This window comes from Canis lupus, chromosome 17 (genome assembly GCF_011100685.1).
Source record: "Canis lupus familiaris isolate Mischka breed German Shepherd chromosome 17, alternate assembly UU_Cfam_GSD_1.0, whole genome shotgun sequence".
Classification (NCBI taxonomy): domain Eukaryota; kingdom Metazoa; phylum Chordata; class Mammalia; order Carnivora; family Canidae; genus Canis; species Canis lupus.
This window is the reverse complement of record NC_049238.1, coordinates 26,257,128-26,275,224: the sequence shown is the minus strand read 5'-3', so window position 1 is coordinate 26,275,224 and position 18,097 is coordinate 26,257,128. Positions and strand designations below refer to the sequence as shown.

Below are 18,097 nucleotides of genomic sequence, written 5' to 3'. Positions count from 1 at the left end.
AGTATCAACCACTTCAAAGACCTTGGAGATCCATGATATCACCAAAGAAACCTTCAAAAACAACAGGATGGCAATACCTCCACATCTCCCCTTCGTCTCACATTCCCAAACCTGGTTCCTACCCAATCCTCTTTATCTTTGCCTCTCACATTTCATGATGTGCCAAGGTTTTTCATTTATGGTCACTCCTGATTCACTTCCTTCCTCCAATGATTTCTAGGGCTAATTTACTGCAGACACTACAGCCAGATAAATCCTCCAAGGCAGAAAAAAATCATAGGATTCCTTCCACTTGAAATTTTCTTTTGGTTTGTTCTACTGTTATTGTCAATCTTCATTGTGGAAGATGTCAAAGATAAGAGTTCTGTGAGAAACCTCCATGTACCCATCATCCACCTTCAGTAATAATCCCTTTATGGCCAATCTCATTACCTCTATACCTCAACATACTGAGTAATTTCAATGAGAGCTCAGACATGATTTCATGTGCAAATAGTTTCATATCATTCTCCTTACATAATTATAACACCTTCATCACGGCCCCCAAATCAACATTCTTTTCTACCATTAAATTTCTAATTAATGTCAGCATTTTTATGATTCGTCTATACATCATCATCTTTTTCTTTTCTTTATGGTTTGTTTGAATCAGAATAGATATAGTCCAAACATTATGATTAGTTAGCATGTTTCTTAAGCCTCTTTTAAACTATAGTTTCCCTTGGGATCCCTGGGTGGCGCAGCGGTTTGGCGCCTGCCTTTGGCCCAGGGCGCGATCCTGGAGACCCGGGATCGAATCCCACGTCAGGCTCCCGGTGCATGGAGCCTGCTTCTCCCTCTGCCTGTGTCTCTGCCTCTCTCTCTCTCTCTCTCTCTGTGACTATCATAAATAAAATTAAAAAAAAAAAAAAAATTTAAAAAAAAAAAATAAATAAATAAACTATAGTTTCCCAAATAAATAAATTATAATTTCCCTCTCTATTCCTTTTTTTATTCTAGTTTGCTACGTTGTATATCTTTTTAGAATTGTTATGTTGAAATCTTAAATGTTTCATCTGATTTTTTTAACCAATCCTTAAAACCTTTTATTGCTACTAGCCTGCATCTATATCAAGTTCCAAACAAATCATATCCTCAATGTGGTCTTTTTTTCGATACATCCAAAACTTCTTTGATATCTGTCCCTTCTAGCAGAGCAGCTTAATTTCACTCTCTTTGAGGGTCCATTCAACTTAATGACTCACTTCTAATGAGTAGAATAAGGCGGAAGTGAAGGTGTGTATTTTCAAGGCTGAAAACTACAAAGGCTCGGTGGCTTTCTTTTCACTCTCTTCTGTATAGGATCACTGGCCTTGGAGGAAGCCAGGGGCCATGTGGTGAGGACTCTCAAGTAGTTCAGTAGAGAGGTGCATGTTGAGAGGAAGTGAAGTTTCCTGCCAACAGCCATGGGAGTGAGTGAACTTGACAGTGAATTCTCCTGCCCTAGTTGAGCCATGCTTGCTGACTGCAACCTCCTGACTAATGCTGAGCCACAACTCCCAGCTAAGAACCTCCTGGGTTCCCCACCTCCAGAGACTGTCAGACAATCAATGTTTATTGCTTTAGGCTGTGGAGTTTTGGGGTGATCTGTTACACAGCCATGGTTACTAATACGCCATGCTTTCTGATGTCACATCAATGTCATTCCTGGAAATGCCCTTCTTATCCAGCTCTTTGTGTCCAGATTTAGCCATCTTTCCAAGCTCACCTTCTTCAGAGCCATTCCTGGACCTCCACTTCACCAACACTCCAAAATCTGGAAACAATTGCTCCTTCTCTTTGATTTCCTAAAGAACTCTATCTGGTTCTAAATCAAGCTGTCTAAAACCAATCTGGAGAAAGGTAAAACCAATTCACCTACTGCTCACACACCTAAAATGTGTAGTTTTAACTTTTTCAGTTTTACTAAAGTAACTATTACCTCAAACATGCCAGGCACACACCCATATAAAGGGTTCATGCTCTCACTTCCTTTAGGCTTTTGCTTAAATGTCACCTTCTCAGTTGAGTCTTCCCTGACAGCCTATTAAAATCACCAGAGCCCTCTTGCTTTCCCACCCTGCACCAGTCCATAACTGCAATTTTCACCACAGCACTTATCACAACGGTTTAATTATGCCACTTTCAGTGGCCTCCCACTTTGCAGCCTGTAAGTCCCAAAAGGCAGATATTTTGTGTATACATTCATTCTATACCCTGAGCCCTTATGATGGTGAATGCATGGCACACAGAATGTGCTCAACAACAACTTGGTGGATGACTGATCAAGACCATAGGGCTTCATATGCCACATAACGAATATAATACTAAATACACACTTTGATATTGTAGCTATCTTTATGTCTACAAGCACTTTAAGGGAGCTTAATCAATCTCCTCCTTCAGTAGATAAAAATAAAACAAAACCCTGAAACTCCCCTAAAGTAGGCAATCTTAAAAAAAAATAATTTAAGGATTGCTACATCTCCCCCAAAGTCGCCAAAAATGGTCCTATCACATTTGTTCTTTGGTGGTCTGATTAAATAGGATTTCAGGTGATTAGGTCATTACCTAAAATCATCTGTGGGCCAACTGCACCCCTGCCTTTGCATACCTCGTGAGTTATCGTTCATCGATCATTTCAAAACCTTAAGAGGTGAACTGGACCTTTAAAAAAAAAAAAAGATTTTACCTATTCATTCATAAGAGACACAGAGAGAAAGGCAGAGACATAGGCAGAGGGAGAAGTAGGCTCCCCATGGGGAACCCAATGTGGAACTTGATCCCAGGACTCAAGGACCATGACCCAAGCCAAAGGCAGATGCTCAAACACTGAGCCACCCAGGTACGCTGAACTAGATCTTGTACATCTTAGTGTTCCCTGCAATGCCCACATAATAGGACAACCTATAAAACTTTATTAAGAAATTGTCAGAATTAAAAAAAATAAATAAAATTAATTAATTAATTAAATAAAAAAGAAATTGTCAGAATTGTTATCTCCTCTCCTTACCCAAAAGCATGCCACAGGCACAGCCACACACATACACATGTCCTGTAACAATGCCAGGGTAAAAGTGTCTTCATTCAGCAGATGAAGCCTCTGAAGCAAATTTATCTACTGATTTATTTTTCTAAAGCCATGTTAAAGCTGAAACCTTAGCCACCACCTTTTTGAGTCACAACATTCTTGTCTAAATTATACTCCTGCTACCAAAAAAAGAAAAAATTGCTCCTTTATCTGACTTCTGACATATGGTTCTTACTAACAATCTATATATATACACACATCACAGAGGGTCAAATTGTAACAGTAGATGGTGATATTCAAGATAAATGATATTGCTTGTAAATAACTTCACAGTTTATGTAAGTAGTAATGCAAGAAAAAAATAATTGCAATGCACAGTAACCTGACTCTTGATTGCCAAGGCACAGTTCAACACAGAATTGTTCTTTGTTTTTAAGATCCAGAATAATGCTGGAGGAGAGAGGTCTAGTAGGATATAAATCAAAGCTTTGTATCATTTCAAGGACACACAGTTACATTCATGTTCTGGCCCCAAAAGGCACCACTATATTTTAGAGAAAGGGTCAGAAAATCACAGCTCATAGGCCAAAGCTGTCCCACAGCCTGTTTTGGTATGACCCACAAGCTAATAATTCTCATATTCTTACATTTTTTAATGGTTGAGGGAAAAAAAAGAAGAATATTGGGTGACACGTTAAGTTTACACAAAATTCAAATTTCTGTGTCCATCAATAAAGTTTTATTGGCTCAGTCACACACATTCATTTATGCGTCATCTATGGCTGCTTTTGTTCTACAATGGCAGAGTTGAGAAGTTGCAACAGAAACCATATGTCCCACAAAGCTGAAAATATTTATTACCCAGCCCTTTACAGAAAAAGTTGCTACCCTCTACTTCAGGGAATGGATGCTGCTTCTATTTAAAGCCTGACATTTGTTGATATTATTCACTTATTTACTGTGTGACTAAATCACATAACCACTCTGCCTCAGTTTCCAGATTTGTAAAATGGGGTTAATAATAGGCGCCACCTTATGGGGTCCCTGTCAGTTGTAAGCTAAGAATACAGGCAAAGCACTTGAAACAGTCCTTGGCATACAGTAAGCCATAACTAAGGATTAGCTGGAACTACCAACCCTTCTCGTTGAGGACGGCAGGATGTGTTTTCCAACTGAAATGTTAGCAAAGGAGTTAGATTTCAAACTAGCCCCCCAAATCTCTTTACCATGGCAGAATGACAGGACATGAAGAAATGAAAGAAAAACAGAAAGAAGAGGGGTGAAGAGCGAAGAAGAAGAGAGAGGAAAAAGTTGAGGACCCCACTCAGCAGGGACAGTAGGTGGCCTACTCAAAGGGGAAGTATAAATTAGGATAATTTCATCTATACTAGCAGATTAAATAGCTTCTGTGGGCTGCCTGGATACTAATCACCATGTGGAAGCTGTCTCTAGGGGGGAAAAGTATTCCAAATTCCCAGCAAGTGACTTACAAATGAACTGCTGGGTCAAGCCCATTTTCAAGGGGAGAACTTCCTGTATTTTACATTCCTAGACAAATGACAAGTGAGAGCTGCAGTACCTTCTGCATCTTGTTATCCATGTCGAGTAGCTAATTAAGAGGAAACAATGGGCATTAAAGACCCTGTGCAGCGAGGAGCTGTTCCTCAGGCCGCTGAGAGGAGGGCAGGGATAAGCAATCTTATCCAGGAGTCCTCATTGTGTTCCGAATGGCACTTACCTCCAAATGCTAAGGGAAAACAAACAAAAAAAACAAACCACATTCCCATAAATAGAACACAAGCTCATTCACCAAAAATGGACCTGGCTGGCAACTGGGAGGTACACACGGTGCTAATGGAAGAGACAACCTGCTACAGAGGTTGAGAAAGGTTTTCCCAGCACTCGCGCTCACTTGAATACCTTCTCTGTGCAGAGCAGAGTTCCTGCCATCTCTTCTTAAATTATTTCAAAACTCTAGACATTCCCCTCCCCCTCCGCCAAAAGAAGAATTTTTTAACTCACAAGTGGACCACAAACAACTATCTTTCTAATGTCCATCCTGCCTTGATTCCCCTAGTCCTCTCTAATGCTCCAGTTTATGTTTATGGTCAATCTTCCCTGCAGAGGCTAAGCATGCATACCAAATACTTTTAAGAGACCTGATGTAGGAACTTAGAATGTAAAACTTTAAGGAAAAACAAGACATCATTATCCAAGTGATTTCAGCAAATTGTGCAGGAAAAGTGGATTGAAAGCAATGCATCCCGGACAATAATTAAGGTGCGCCTGAGTAGAAGCAAGTTAAAACTACTCACTGAGAATGAATCTGCTGGGAGAGTCCTACTGAAGGCTTCGGCTTCAGGGTCAAGGTCATCTGGGCCACAGGGCTGATTCTTGGGAGACTGTCTGCCTTCTTCAATGAAGTGTGCTTTGCTGCTTGCTCAGGGGGGACCCAGGAGGAAGCAGCCCCAGGACTCTGCCCTCCAAAGCCTGGTGATGAGGTGTCCTGGGCAGCTGTGCTCTCACAGGCTTTGCCCTTGGTCCCCGGTTTACACACACAGAGCTGAGGCCGGAGACACATCCCTCCATTCTGGCACGGTGGAACACAGCTTGCTGCAGAAAGGCAACAGAAGACACGACTTTGAAGAAAAACATTGTAGACTTCACAAATTCTTCCAAAGCCTTCACAGTAGCACCAGGATTCCCTCCACCAAAAACTAAAACTATCTAAAAACATGATGGAGGGGCGCCTGGGGGGCTCAGTCACTTAAGCATCTGATGACTCTTGATTTTAGCTCAGGTCATGATCTCCACACTGGGTGGAACCTACTCAAGGTTCTCAGGCTCTCCCTCTGCCCCTCCCCCCCACCCACCCACACTCTCTAGAAAATAAATTTAAAATAATTTTTTAAAAAACATGATGGCAGAGCACCTGGTGGCTTAGTCGGTTAAGCATCTGCCTTTATCTCAGGTCATGATCCCGGGGTTCTGGGATCGAGCCCCACATGGGACCCCCTACTCAGTGCGGAGTCCGCTTCTCCCTCTCCCTCTGCCACACCCTCTGCTTGTGCTTTCTCTGTCAAATAAATAAATAATCTTTAAAAAATAAATAAAAATAGGGCAGCCCAGGTGGCTCAGTGGTTTGGCCCTGCCTTCGGCCCAGGGTGTAATCCTGGGGACCCGGGATTGAGTCCCACGTCGGGCTCCCTGCATGGAGCCTGCTTCTCCCTCTGCCTGTGTCTCTGCCTCTCTCTGTCTCTCTCTCATGAATGAATAAATAAAATATTTAAAAATAATAAATAAATAAAAATATAACATCATGGCAATGACAACAATGAGGACAATGACAGCTAATATTTATTAACAGGTTCTTATGTTCCAGGCACTATTCTAATAAGGTATCAACAAATTTAATCCCCCAGCAATCACTGTAAGTAGACATTTTATTTTACCTATTTTACTGATGAAGAAACAGACCAGGGTTACGTAATTTGCCAAAGGTCACACAATTATGAGTAAATAGAAGAGCTAGGAATTGAATCCAAGTGAACTGGCCGCAACACCATCATTCTTAACCACTTTATTAGGGTACCTCTCAGAAATACATCAGAAACAAAGGAAAAACTTAAGAAAATGCTTTGCCCTTCTTTTTAAACTGTGCTCTGTGGCTCAAGTTTACATTTTAGGTATCCAAATAAGACTTGGGAGAAAAAAAAAAAGCCCAAGTCCCATCCCTAACCCCAAAAAGCGTGACAGACTTCACCTGGCACAAGCTATCAGAGTTTGTTTCAGAAATGTAGTTCAACCCACTATTTTGTTTTTACAGGACAGAAGGCTGCACGGATTAGAATCAACCAATATACACTTTTTTACTTTTGTTTTTTTTTAAGATTTTATTTTATTTTATTTTTAAATTTTTATTTATTTATGATAGTCACAGAGAGAGAGAGAGAGAGGCAGAGACATAGGCAGAGGGAGAAGCAGGGCTCCATGCACCGGGAGCCCGACGTGGGATTCGATCCCGGGTCTCCAGGATCGCGCCCTGGGCCAAAGGCAGGCGCCAAACCACTGCGCCACCCAGGGATCCCTTAAGATTTTATTTATTCATTCATGAGAGACACAGGGAGAGAGAGAGGCAGAGACACAGGCAGAGGGAGAAGCAAGCTCCCTGCAGGGAGACCGATGTGGGACTCGATCCCCCGGTCTCCAGGATCACACCCTGGGCTGAAGGCGGCACTAAACCGCTGAGCCACCCAGGCTGCCCTCTACTTTTGTTTTTAAAAGCCAGTGCCCCCCCTCCCCCGATGTTTATAGCAGCAATGTCCACAATAGCCAAACTGTGGAAGGAGCCTCGGTGTCCATCAAAAGATGAATGGATAAAGAAGATGTGGTTTATGTATACAATGGAATATTACTCAGCCATTAGAAATGACAAATACCCACCATTTGCTTCGACGTAGAGGGACCTGGAGGGTATTATGCTGAGTGAAAGAAGTCAATCGGAGAAGGACAAATATTATATGGTCTCATTCATTTGGGGAATATAAAAAATAGTGAAAGGGAATAAAGGGGAAAGGAGAAAAAATGAGTGGGAAATATCAGAAAGGGAGACAGAACATGAGAGACTCCTAACTCTGGGAAACGAACTAGGTAGGGGTGGTAGAAAGGGAGGTGGGAGGGGGGTACGGGTGACTGGGTGATGGGCACTGAGGGGAGCACTTGATGGGATGAGCACTGGGTGTTATTCTATATGTTGGCAAATTGAACACCAATAAAAAATAAATTTATTATAATAAATAAATAAATAAATACCAGTGCCCTGTACACCATTCCTAATGTTACAATGAAAGGCAACCAAAAAAAAATGAGCTCTTTATTTCCTATCCAATAGGATACATGTACTCTGAATCACCAGATTTGTGGCCAGAGTTTTAATGTCAGTAGGGCTATGGGCCGTGGGTAAGGTAAGTAGACTTCATCACAGGGAAGGTACAATAGGAGTTTAGATTTCAGACTTAAATTTTATTGGGTTGATGTTATAGGCCGATGGATGGGATTCCTTAAGTTTCTTCTTTATTTGTCCAAATGCATTGATTTATGCCAATTGATTTTGTTATCAGTTCACTTTTGACTTAAACTCTTGGTCCTTAGGCAGATCTTACTATTAAATCTCCCATAAAATTCAATGCCAGATAGTCCATAAACATTTACAAAATAGATGAGGTACGATATGAACCAGAGAAGCCTCAGTTATGGATGAGCCAAATGACCAAGATCTTTTTTTTTTTTTTTAAGATTTATTTATTTATTCATGAAAGACAGAGAGAGAGAGAGGCAGAGACATAGGCAGAGGGAGAAGCAGGCTCCCTACAGGGAGCTTGACATGGGACTTGATCCCAGAACCCCGGGATCACCCTCTGAGCCAAAGGCAGACGCTCAACCACTGAGCCACCATGCATCCCCAAATAACCAAGACCTAAAAGCTCTTCACCCTCCTGATTTTCTATAAAAGAGAGAAGATACTTTTCCCATCTTCCTACAATCTCATTCCTATTAGTTATAGAAAATAATGGTAAGAAATGACTGTCAAGTGTCAGAATACTAGGCTAACAAATCTTGCAAAAGTAAAAGGATTCTTAAAAAGCAAAGAAAAATGCAGCCAGCTCCTTGGTGACTTTGGGGTAAATTATTTAATCTTGGCCTCTGCACCTGTACATGTTTGGGGGCAGAAAGAGGGCAGTGACTGCTTTTTCTAAAATGGTCCCCAAGAGCTCTTACCAAATTAGGCTTCTAGAATTCAAAGCCCAAAGCTATGCACTTCCAGGGTTCAGGATTCTAATTTATCAGCATTTTCTTGGCCAACTGATGACCACTGAGTCCCTACTCAGCCGTGGTTATTTATGGAATGTCACAGGAATGGAAATGGGCTCCACCCAGAGAGAACAGAAGTGGCCACGAGGGAGGACAGGACTGGGCTTTCAAAGCTGAGCCTCTGCCAGAGATCACCCCCCAGGCACTTTCATGTATACATTCTCTTCATGCTTTCAATTAGAAGCATGTTTCATTTTAACATCTGAGACTGATTTCCGCTTCTCCTCCCTCCCAAGGTGTACTGCAAACGTCCCCTAATCTACCAGGAAGACTGCTCAGAGCAGCTTACAAAAGTTGGTACCTAGATAGGGGCCAATCATGAAATCTTCCAAAATGCCACTGAGACCATATAAGAATGTGGGTTTAGGAGAACATGGATGGATTAGAAATGAAAAAGGGTATAAGTATTGGGGTTGGGTTTTTTTTTTTTTTTTTTTTTTAACTCTTCAAATTTGGTAGGCTGTGGGAGGCAGGGAAAGAATTTTTTAAAAACTCACAAAAATTTTCTACTATGAGAAAGAACATGTTATATAACAGTATGACTGCATACAGTATCACCCTTTTGCAGTAACTGTTGAAAGAATATAAGGAGAATGACTAGATAATTTGCTCTTCTACCTAAAGTAGTAAGGCTCAGGCAGCAGCTCCCTGGAGCAGCTTGACCTGGGGCTGGAGGTGACAGGGACAGAGTCCCTAACTGCCAAGATCAGCCCCTCACCCAACATGAAAAGAAAAGCAAAATTCTAGTCCTGCAACCACATTTTATCAAGCCATTCTTCCTAGGAAACTGGGACCTCACGTAGTCGTGGTTCTCATGTAGCAGTCCCCAAAGTGTGGTGCCTGGACCAGGAAGCACCTCAGAAGTGCACATTCTGGGCGGTCCCAGGCCTGCTAAATCTGAAACTAGAGTCCAGCAATCTGACTGCTCTCTAGATGAGTCAGATACATACTCAACTTTGAAAACCACTGACATATAGTGTTTGGAAACCAGCACTCTTCCACCAGCAAGTTTTTGATTTTTTTTTTCTAATTCCACTATAATTAACATACCGTGTTGTATTAGTTTCAGGTGTACGATATAGTGAATCAGCACTTCCATACATTAGGATTTATATTTTTATACTTGTGAATTTGGTGTTTTCACACTACAATTGCATTTATTTTATTGAATTCTTGCTGTGATAAATGTGTTTTATGTTGTTGCCCTTTTATTTTTAATGCAAAAAGATTTTAAAACTTTCCATGTGGCCAAATCCCCAAGATTATTATGAGTGCTTTCCAAAAGTTTGTCACCATCTACTTCCAATGTAAAAATTGGTGGGCACTTATGAGAAAACGGTTATTCTAACCGAGGCACCAAACTATGTGGAATATTATAAATAAATGTTACAGAAGCACTTTAAAAATACTTTTTCCACCAGTTGATTCTGCATTTTCCCAGCCAGAAGTGGTTCAACACAATGAGTAAACACTACATCAAGATCTTATCAGCGGGTTGGGCCCCGGTTCTCAGGCTTTGCCACACATTAGAATCACCTGGGGAGCTTTTAAAACTCTCAAAACCCCCGGCTAACTCCAGGCTCTGAATCAGAATCTCTGGGGAAGGGGCTCAGACACCAGTTTTGGGTTTTGCTTTTTGTTTTTTTAAAGCCTCCAGATGATTGCAATGTGCAGCCAAACTCGAACAAAATCCTAATCCAGACTTGCTGACAGACTCGGTTTGGTAAAATGCAGCTCTGTGGATTTTTTCTCCTTCATTCAAAAACTTTCAACCCATGTTAGCTGCCCATGAGATACACTCAAGACCCTTTATACCTAACTCGGGGAAACGAACTAGGGGTGGTGGAAGGGGAGGAGGAGGGTGGGGGTGAATTGGTGACAGGCACTGAGGGGGGCACTTGACGGGATGAGCACTGGGTGTTATTCTGTATGTTAGTAAATTGAACACCAATAAAAAATTAATTTATTAAAAAAAAAGACCCTTTATACCTACCCCAACCCCCTTTCCACCCTCACTGCCCATGGCTCATCCTGCAGAAGCCTGCCACTCCTCACCTCTGTACATGGTGCCCTGTTGTGAAACACAGCCCCCCCACCAAGCTCTTGCTCATGTGAAATCTTCTCTATGAAGTCCTTCCCAAATGCCTGCCCGCTGCACCACAATCTGTTCATCACCCAAATGCCCATCCCCTTTCATCAAGTTCTTTTATTTCCCAAACTACATTATCATCAACCGTGAGGTCAGTTAATTGGCTTATGTAGAACTTTCTGTAGCCTAGGACAGGAGCTTTAATTTCATCTTGGTCAACTAACTAGTATGAAAGCAGAGCCACTCCTTTCCAAAGGATCTGTAAAGGGAATATAATCAGAAGGCTCCTAATCTGTTACGTCATAACGTGTACACCTCCAGACTTCATTTGCATCCTGCCTCTTCAATCAAATCTCCAATCCAACAAAAATCAGTATTAAAATATACTCTGCTAATGTGTAAGCTCTGTAGTGGCACTTAAACAATATGCTGTTGGGATGCCTGGGTGGCTCAGTGGTTAGGTGTCTGCCTTTGGCTGAGGGTGTGATCCTGGAGTCCCGGGATCGAGTCCCACATCAGGCTCCTGCATGGAGCCTGCATCTCCCTCTGCCTATGTCTCTGCCTCTCTGTCTCTCATGAATAAATATTTGTTTATTTTTAAAGATTTTATTTAAACAATACGCTGAAAAAATAAAATAAAAAATAAAATAAAATAAACAATACGCTGTTAGGGACACCTGGGTGGCTCAGTCAGTTAAGCATCTGCCTTAGGCTCAGGTCGTGATCTCAAGGTCCTGGGATTGAGCCCCACATCAGGCTCCCTGCTCAGCAGGGAGTCTGCTTCTCCCGCTCTCTCTGCCCCTCCCCTCTGCTTATACACATGTTCACACTCGCTCTCTCTCAAATAAATAAAATCTTAAAAATAAACAAACAATATGCTGTTAAAGAAACCATTTCAGAAGCCCAGACCCAATGTGTTCCAGAAGAACTCTGAAGGGATGTGACACTCAAACAAGCTGGTCAAGGACTATCAGAAAAGAACATCACAATACACTCATAGGAGAGGTGGTAAGTTACTAAGCTTCCAGTGGAAAAGCACGTTCCAGTGGAAAAGGGAATTACCTAAGAAGTTCAGATGCAGTAGAAGCAAAAAGTGCTCCTGTGAGGTACTACATGCACAGAGTAGTTCAGAGATCTGCAGACTCTCCCGAGCCTTCACCTGATCCTAAGCTCCACAAGCATGGGGTAGAACACCATGAGGCCAAACTACCTAGGACCTGCCCCTACCAGAGTCAGGAGAGTCAGCAGATCCCCAGTATTAAACTCCTTTAAGGAGAGGGAGGTGGGTGGGGGATGGGCTAGATAGAGGATGGATACTACAGAGGACACTTAACCCCATGAGCTCTGGGTGTTGTGTGCAAGTGATGGATCACGGAATTCTACTCCAGAAACCAACACTGCACTGTGGTTTAACTAAGATTTACGTTAAAAAAAATAAGAGAGTAGCAAGACCTCAATGTCAAAATCAGGCAAGAACAGTAATACTTGAAAGAAAACTAACACAAACCAATTAAAAACACAGATACAAATACCTAAATAAAATCTCAGTATTTCAAACACAGAAAAGCAAGCAGAATTCCAGAAATAATGTCAGCAAACCTATCTATGGAATTCCCCATGTAAAAAAATTAAATGAGAACTTATCTCAATCAGTGCAGAAAATCTTCCAATAAAAGTCATCACTTATTCCTGATAACAAACAGAAACTGTTAACCAATCAGGAATACAAGGGGATTTCCTTGGTCTGGTAAACAGTATCTACACCAAATCCCACAATAAACGGCATACCAAAACCTACAGCAAATGCTCTGAGACAAAGGCAGAAGCATTCCTATCAAAGTTGGAAACTAGTATAAATACCTACAATAACCTCTAATAATCAATGCTATATTGCAGTTTCCAGCCAACAGGACAAAACAAGAAAATGAAAAGGTCTAAAAACTGGAAGGAAGAAACAAATTTATCATCATCTTCAATTTAAGTAAATGTCTATGTAAATAATCGAAAAGACTCTACAAACTATTTTATGTGATAATGCAGAACTGGTTCAGACAAACAGATCAATACAATGTAATATAAAGCTTAGACTAAAGCATGGAGTCTTGCTACATGAAGAAGATACAACAAACCTGTACAGAAACAATGGACTATTTAAAGGTGTTGGAACAGACATTAATCTAAAAGAATTAAAATCTGAGGGCTGCCCGGGTGGCTCAGCGGTTTAGCGCTGCCTTCAACCCAGGGCATGATCCTGGAGACCCGGGATGAGTCCCACATCGGGCTCCCTGCATGGAGCCTGCTTCTCCCTCTGCCTGTGTCTCTGCCTCTATCTCTCTCTCTCTCTCTCTCTCTCTCTCTCTCTCTCTCTCTGTGTTGCTCATGAATGAATAAATAAAATCTTTAAAAAAAAAAAATCCGAGCCCTACCCATTCTAGATCTTTAAAAACTTAAAATGTGACAGCATCTCTTCATGATTTGGGGCAAGGAAGAATTTCTGAAATCTCTAACAGTTAAGTAAAAAATCAAAAAAGCATTGATGAACTTGACTATATCAAGACTCTTAAGCAGTCTCCACACCCAGTCGAGAGCCCGATGTGGGGATCAGTCTCAAAACCCCGAGGTCATAATCTGAGCCAAAATCAAGAGTCAGATGCTTAACCAACTGAGCCACCCAGGTGCCCCCCAAACTTGACTAGATCATAATTTAAAAAACACCATACACAAAATTGGAAGACAAATGACAGACACCTGAAATAGATTTAACAAAGGATTATAACCAGATATATCAAGAATTCCTAAAAATCAAAATACAAAAAAAAAAAAAAGGTATGAATTGGTTATTCATAGATGATGAAACGAGAGGGGAAATGAATGTGAAAAGGTATTCAACTTCTCCAATTGTCTGAAAACTGAAAATCAAAACAACATTGAGATGCAATTCTACAGTAAAGAGACTGGCAGTAAGGCTGTTACCACCAAGTGTTAACAGAGATATAAGGAGATGGGAACTCTTATATGCTGCTCGCAGGATATTTTATACTCACCTCTCTGAAAAGCAATTTGGCAATATTTAGTAAGGTTCTAATACGAAAACCTTAAGACCCAGCAACTTCACTTCTAGGCTGTCATGTACTCAAAGAGACACAGACAGGACTGTTCATACAATGAAATACAGCAGTTAAAACCATGATCCATCTATACCTAGCCACATGGAGGGATCTTGAAAATAACACACTGAGAAAGTAAATTATATGATCCTACTTTATGATACCGTTCTTTATATGATTATAACTGTCCATGCAATTTTTAAACATATTAAATACTAGTTATTTTTATAGACATGAAGTCAACAAAAGCATAAAAATATGTACTGGATTCACACTAAATTCATGACAGTGATCACCTCTTAGAAAGAAGCAGAATAATACCAGAGAAGAAAATAAATCACTTTACTGAAATTTTTTTTCTTATAAGAAAGATGGGTAGCAAATATGGCAATGAGCCTACCTATAACAGCTGTGCATAGTATATAAATAGGGATTTACTACTGTACCCCTTTGTACTACTCTGCATATTTTCCTATTTTTCAAAATCAAAATAACTTTTTAAAAAAATGCCACAAAAAGAAACTAAGAACTGAAGGCAGTTAAAAATTGTTCCTTAGTCTGAGGGTGAAAAGGTGCTAACCAAGATAAGGCAGGCCAGTGTCAGAAATTGCCCCCTGGACAAAGCAAATTCTGGATTTGCAGAAAGCCAACATCAAGATGTGGGTGAACAAGATATGCAAAAAAATCTTCCTCCATCCTGAAGGCCAGATCAGTCTTCTGAAAACAGCTTTTCATCATTTGAAACAAATTCTCAAATTTTACTCCAAACGAATACTCTCCCATTTCTTCCATATTTGATTCCGACTCCAGTTGACAAGCTGATCCTAATGTTTTTTTAAAAATTCAGTGACTGTATTTTTAGGAAGCAACCCATGCCTGAAGCTCAGCCTCTACTGCTTTTAATTCTAAAAAAGTAACTCTGAGTTCTATTTAAAACTCGTCCCAACCCACACAGGGCCAACAGTGGGACTCTCTGCCCCTTGCTTTTCTCTCCAAACAAGCTGTAGCATGTCTACTGCATGTGTCCCGCAGAGAAATGTGAGTCTAACTGTGTCTTCTGTGATCAGAGACAGCAGGTGAGAAATGGCTTTGCTGTGTGTGTCTTCACAGTAATTCCCAGCTGCCCTTTGAAGTTATTCAATAACACTGAGTGATATCAGATCACAAGAAACATAGCATGAGGTCACACATTTTAGTCTAACTGTCTGCTCCGTGTACCAAACCCAAATAAATGCTGGGCTTGCCTTGCAAATGTCCCCGGGTCAGCTTCCTCCAAATCCCTCAAGAGCAAAAAATATTAGCATAACATCCCACTGCCTTTCTATCCAGCCTTAAGGAATAATGAAGAATTCCACATCACTGGATTTTCTACATAGGGGAAACCAAGCACCAAAACATAGACTAATCCTTTTGGGTTTTGATCATTATGAACACCCACGTGAACTACCTAAGGGGTGTGTGGGTCTCATGTCCTCTTTCCAAGTCAGGTTGTCAAGTAGCATGGGCTTTCTCCCACTCTTTCCTACTTTGCTTGCTCTTGTAATCTACTCAATCTCAAGTGACAACTTAACCAAGCAGACAGTCAGCACAAATTACATAGAATACAAGTCACAAAGGTCGTGGGCAGAATTTCATGGCTTTTTTTTTCAGGAGTTGAAGGCCTTGATGTTAAGTACTGAGCCGCCATCTGCCTAATTCCCCAGGAGCTGTGTTCTGGAAGGTTGAGGTTCTGGAAGCCTGCACTCAGCAGGAGTAGCCTGTTACTCTGTGATTTAATTTAAAATAGGTGGTCAGCTGAGGCCAAACACACTCCTCCCAATGCCATCAATAACTGTGAAATCACTCATGGAATATAACGTAATTAAGTCGTAAGTCATGTAATGAAAAACCACCAGCGGTTTTTTCTGGGTTCTGTTTCTGGTCTTATTACTGCCATTTTATTAACGTTTCTTAGCTTTTTTTTTTTTTTCTTAAAGTCAGTGAGAAAAGAAAAGAAAGCAAAGTTAAAGATATACCATTTAGATAATGTAAACGTTTGATTAAAAATAGCAAAAGGAAGAGAGAAGCCAGAAAAAAAGTTTCAGAAAATGCTCTTATATATATTTTTTAAAAAGTGTCTTTAACAAATTAAAGACAAAATTGAAAAAAAAAAAAAAAGGAGGACAAAGAAAATTAAGACCAAAGAAAATAGAATTAGTAAATAAACTTATAGGGTAATGTCCAAATTAAGTCATCAAAAAATACAAACAAAACTGAGGAGATAGAATATTTGGCTAGCTTTTTCAAAGTCATGTAAAAGTATTACTATAAAGTGCCACAAAGGTGGTAGAATAGTATAAGCCTTTTTTAGAAAGTTTAACAACAGGTTTCAAATATTTCAGTTGGCTTATTTCTAGAAATATATTCTAATAGTCAAAAAAGGAAATAATGCACATAAGTCAGCTGCCCACAGCCACGTTATTTATATCAATGAAAAATCCAAAAGAAGCATATATGTGGAATCAAGCATGGTATTACAACCATTCAAAATGAGAATCTTAATGTCATACTGTTGAGTTTTTTAAATGTTGATACTGTTAATGTGACTAAAAGCCCAATGTTATTTTGTTAGCTATTAACCACCTCCTCTAACAGCAGTTTTATTTTGTGCACTAGTGCTAGTACACATGTATGATAAATACAGGTTTGTGACTAATCTTGAGTTTTACAGACTGTAAAATATTATGCACGTATGATTATAATTGACATCTTTATAGTTCATTAGAAGAAAGGCCATTTATTTCCAAGTAATAAACCTGTAATGTGTTTTAATCCCATCATATTATCTTTCTTCACTCATTCACACATTAAGACCCTCCCCCTTATATGGTAGCACTGTGCCAAGCATTGGATAAAGACAGAGGAGAAAAAATCTTCTGCTCTCAAGCAGATCAGAGTCCAGTTAGGAAAGACAAGTATTAAAAAATCACTGATTAGTTATGTGCGGGAACAAAAGGTATAGAAGGAATGAGAAAGGAGGGGCCCTCGCTGGGTAAATGACAAATATTTTGATTTATTGTATCCAGGGGATCACGAAAGATACAAAGAATTGGTAGAATGGCTTGTTTCCTAGAGAAGCGAGAAAATCCCCGCCCCAGGCTCACCTACTGATGAAAGCAGAGGAAGCTGGGCTCTGGAGTCACACCACCGCTGAGTCTGCATCACCCCAACTCCACACCCTTGCTCTGTGCCCCAGGGCCAGTTGCCAAGTTCGACCTGTGCCTTCCTTGGTCCTTCACTGAACCAAAAACTGAGTGGCAATTCTGCATTCCATTTTGCACCAGGCACAGTCATATAGAACCACAAGCAAGAAAATGTCATCTCTACCTCGAGAAACTCATGGCCCTAGCAGGAGACTGACTGGAATAGTCATTATCACTATTATAAGCATTTCAAAAAGAGCATGGTACATAGTGGGGGCTCACCCATATGGGATTTAGGGTATTAGGAAAGACCTCCCTGAGATCATGAACTAAGGACTGGACCTTCTGAAAGCTGAGAGAAGTAACACATAGGCCTGGCCCTGGAGTATGAGGCCAAATGTTAGAGAAATCTACCACAAAGCCATTAAGTAGCAAAACGCAAGGGGGCCTGGGTGGCTCAGTCAGTTAGGCATCTACTATTGATTTCAGCTCAGGTCATGATCTCAGGGTCCTCGGATCCAGACCCACACTGGGCTCTGCACTCGGCAGGTGTCTGCTTGAGGATTCTCTCTGCCTCACCCTCTGCCCGTTTGGTGTGTGTTCTGCTATTCCTAACCTAGGAAATTTGATACCCAAATATGTTCACTGCAGTATTACAATCAATACAGTAGTACAAAATAGAAACCTCTTACCCATAAAACAAGTGGATAAAAACCATGGAATGTGAGAAGTCATTAAAAATAATGTTTCCAAGACATTTTTAATGGCCTGATTAATAGTAATGATGTAAAGCCAAATT

General features: G+C 40.6%; 1 protein-coding gene across 3 annotated transcripts in view; it reads right to left on the bottom strand.

The window, feature by feature from the left end:
- LTBP1 (latent transforming growth factor beta binding protein 1) overlaps window positions 1-18,097 on the bottom strand; it is a 390,765-nt gene that overhangs the window by 339,356 nt on the left and 33,312 nt on the right. For all 3 annotated transcript variants that reach the window (XM_038561238.1, XM_038561239.1, XM_038561240.1), the window contains exon 3: window positions 5,365-5,662. In XM_038561238.1, coding sequence (XP_038417166.1) covers window positions 5,365-5,662 — 298 coding nt within the window. The remainder of the gene's footprint in view (window positions 1-5,364; window positions 5,663-18,097) is intronic.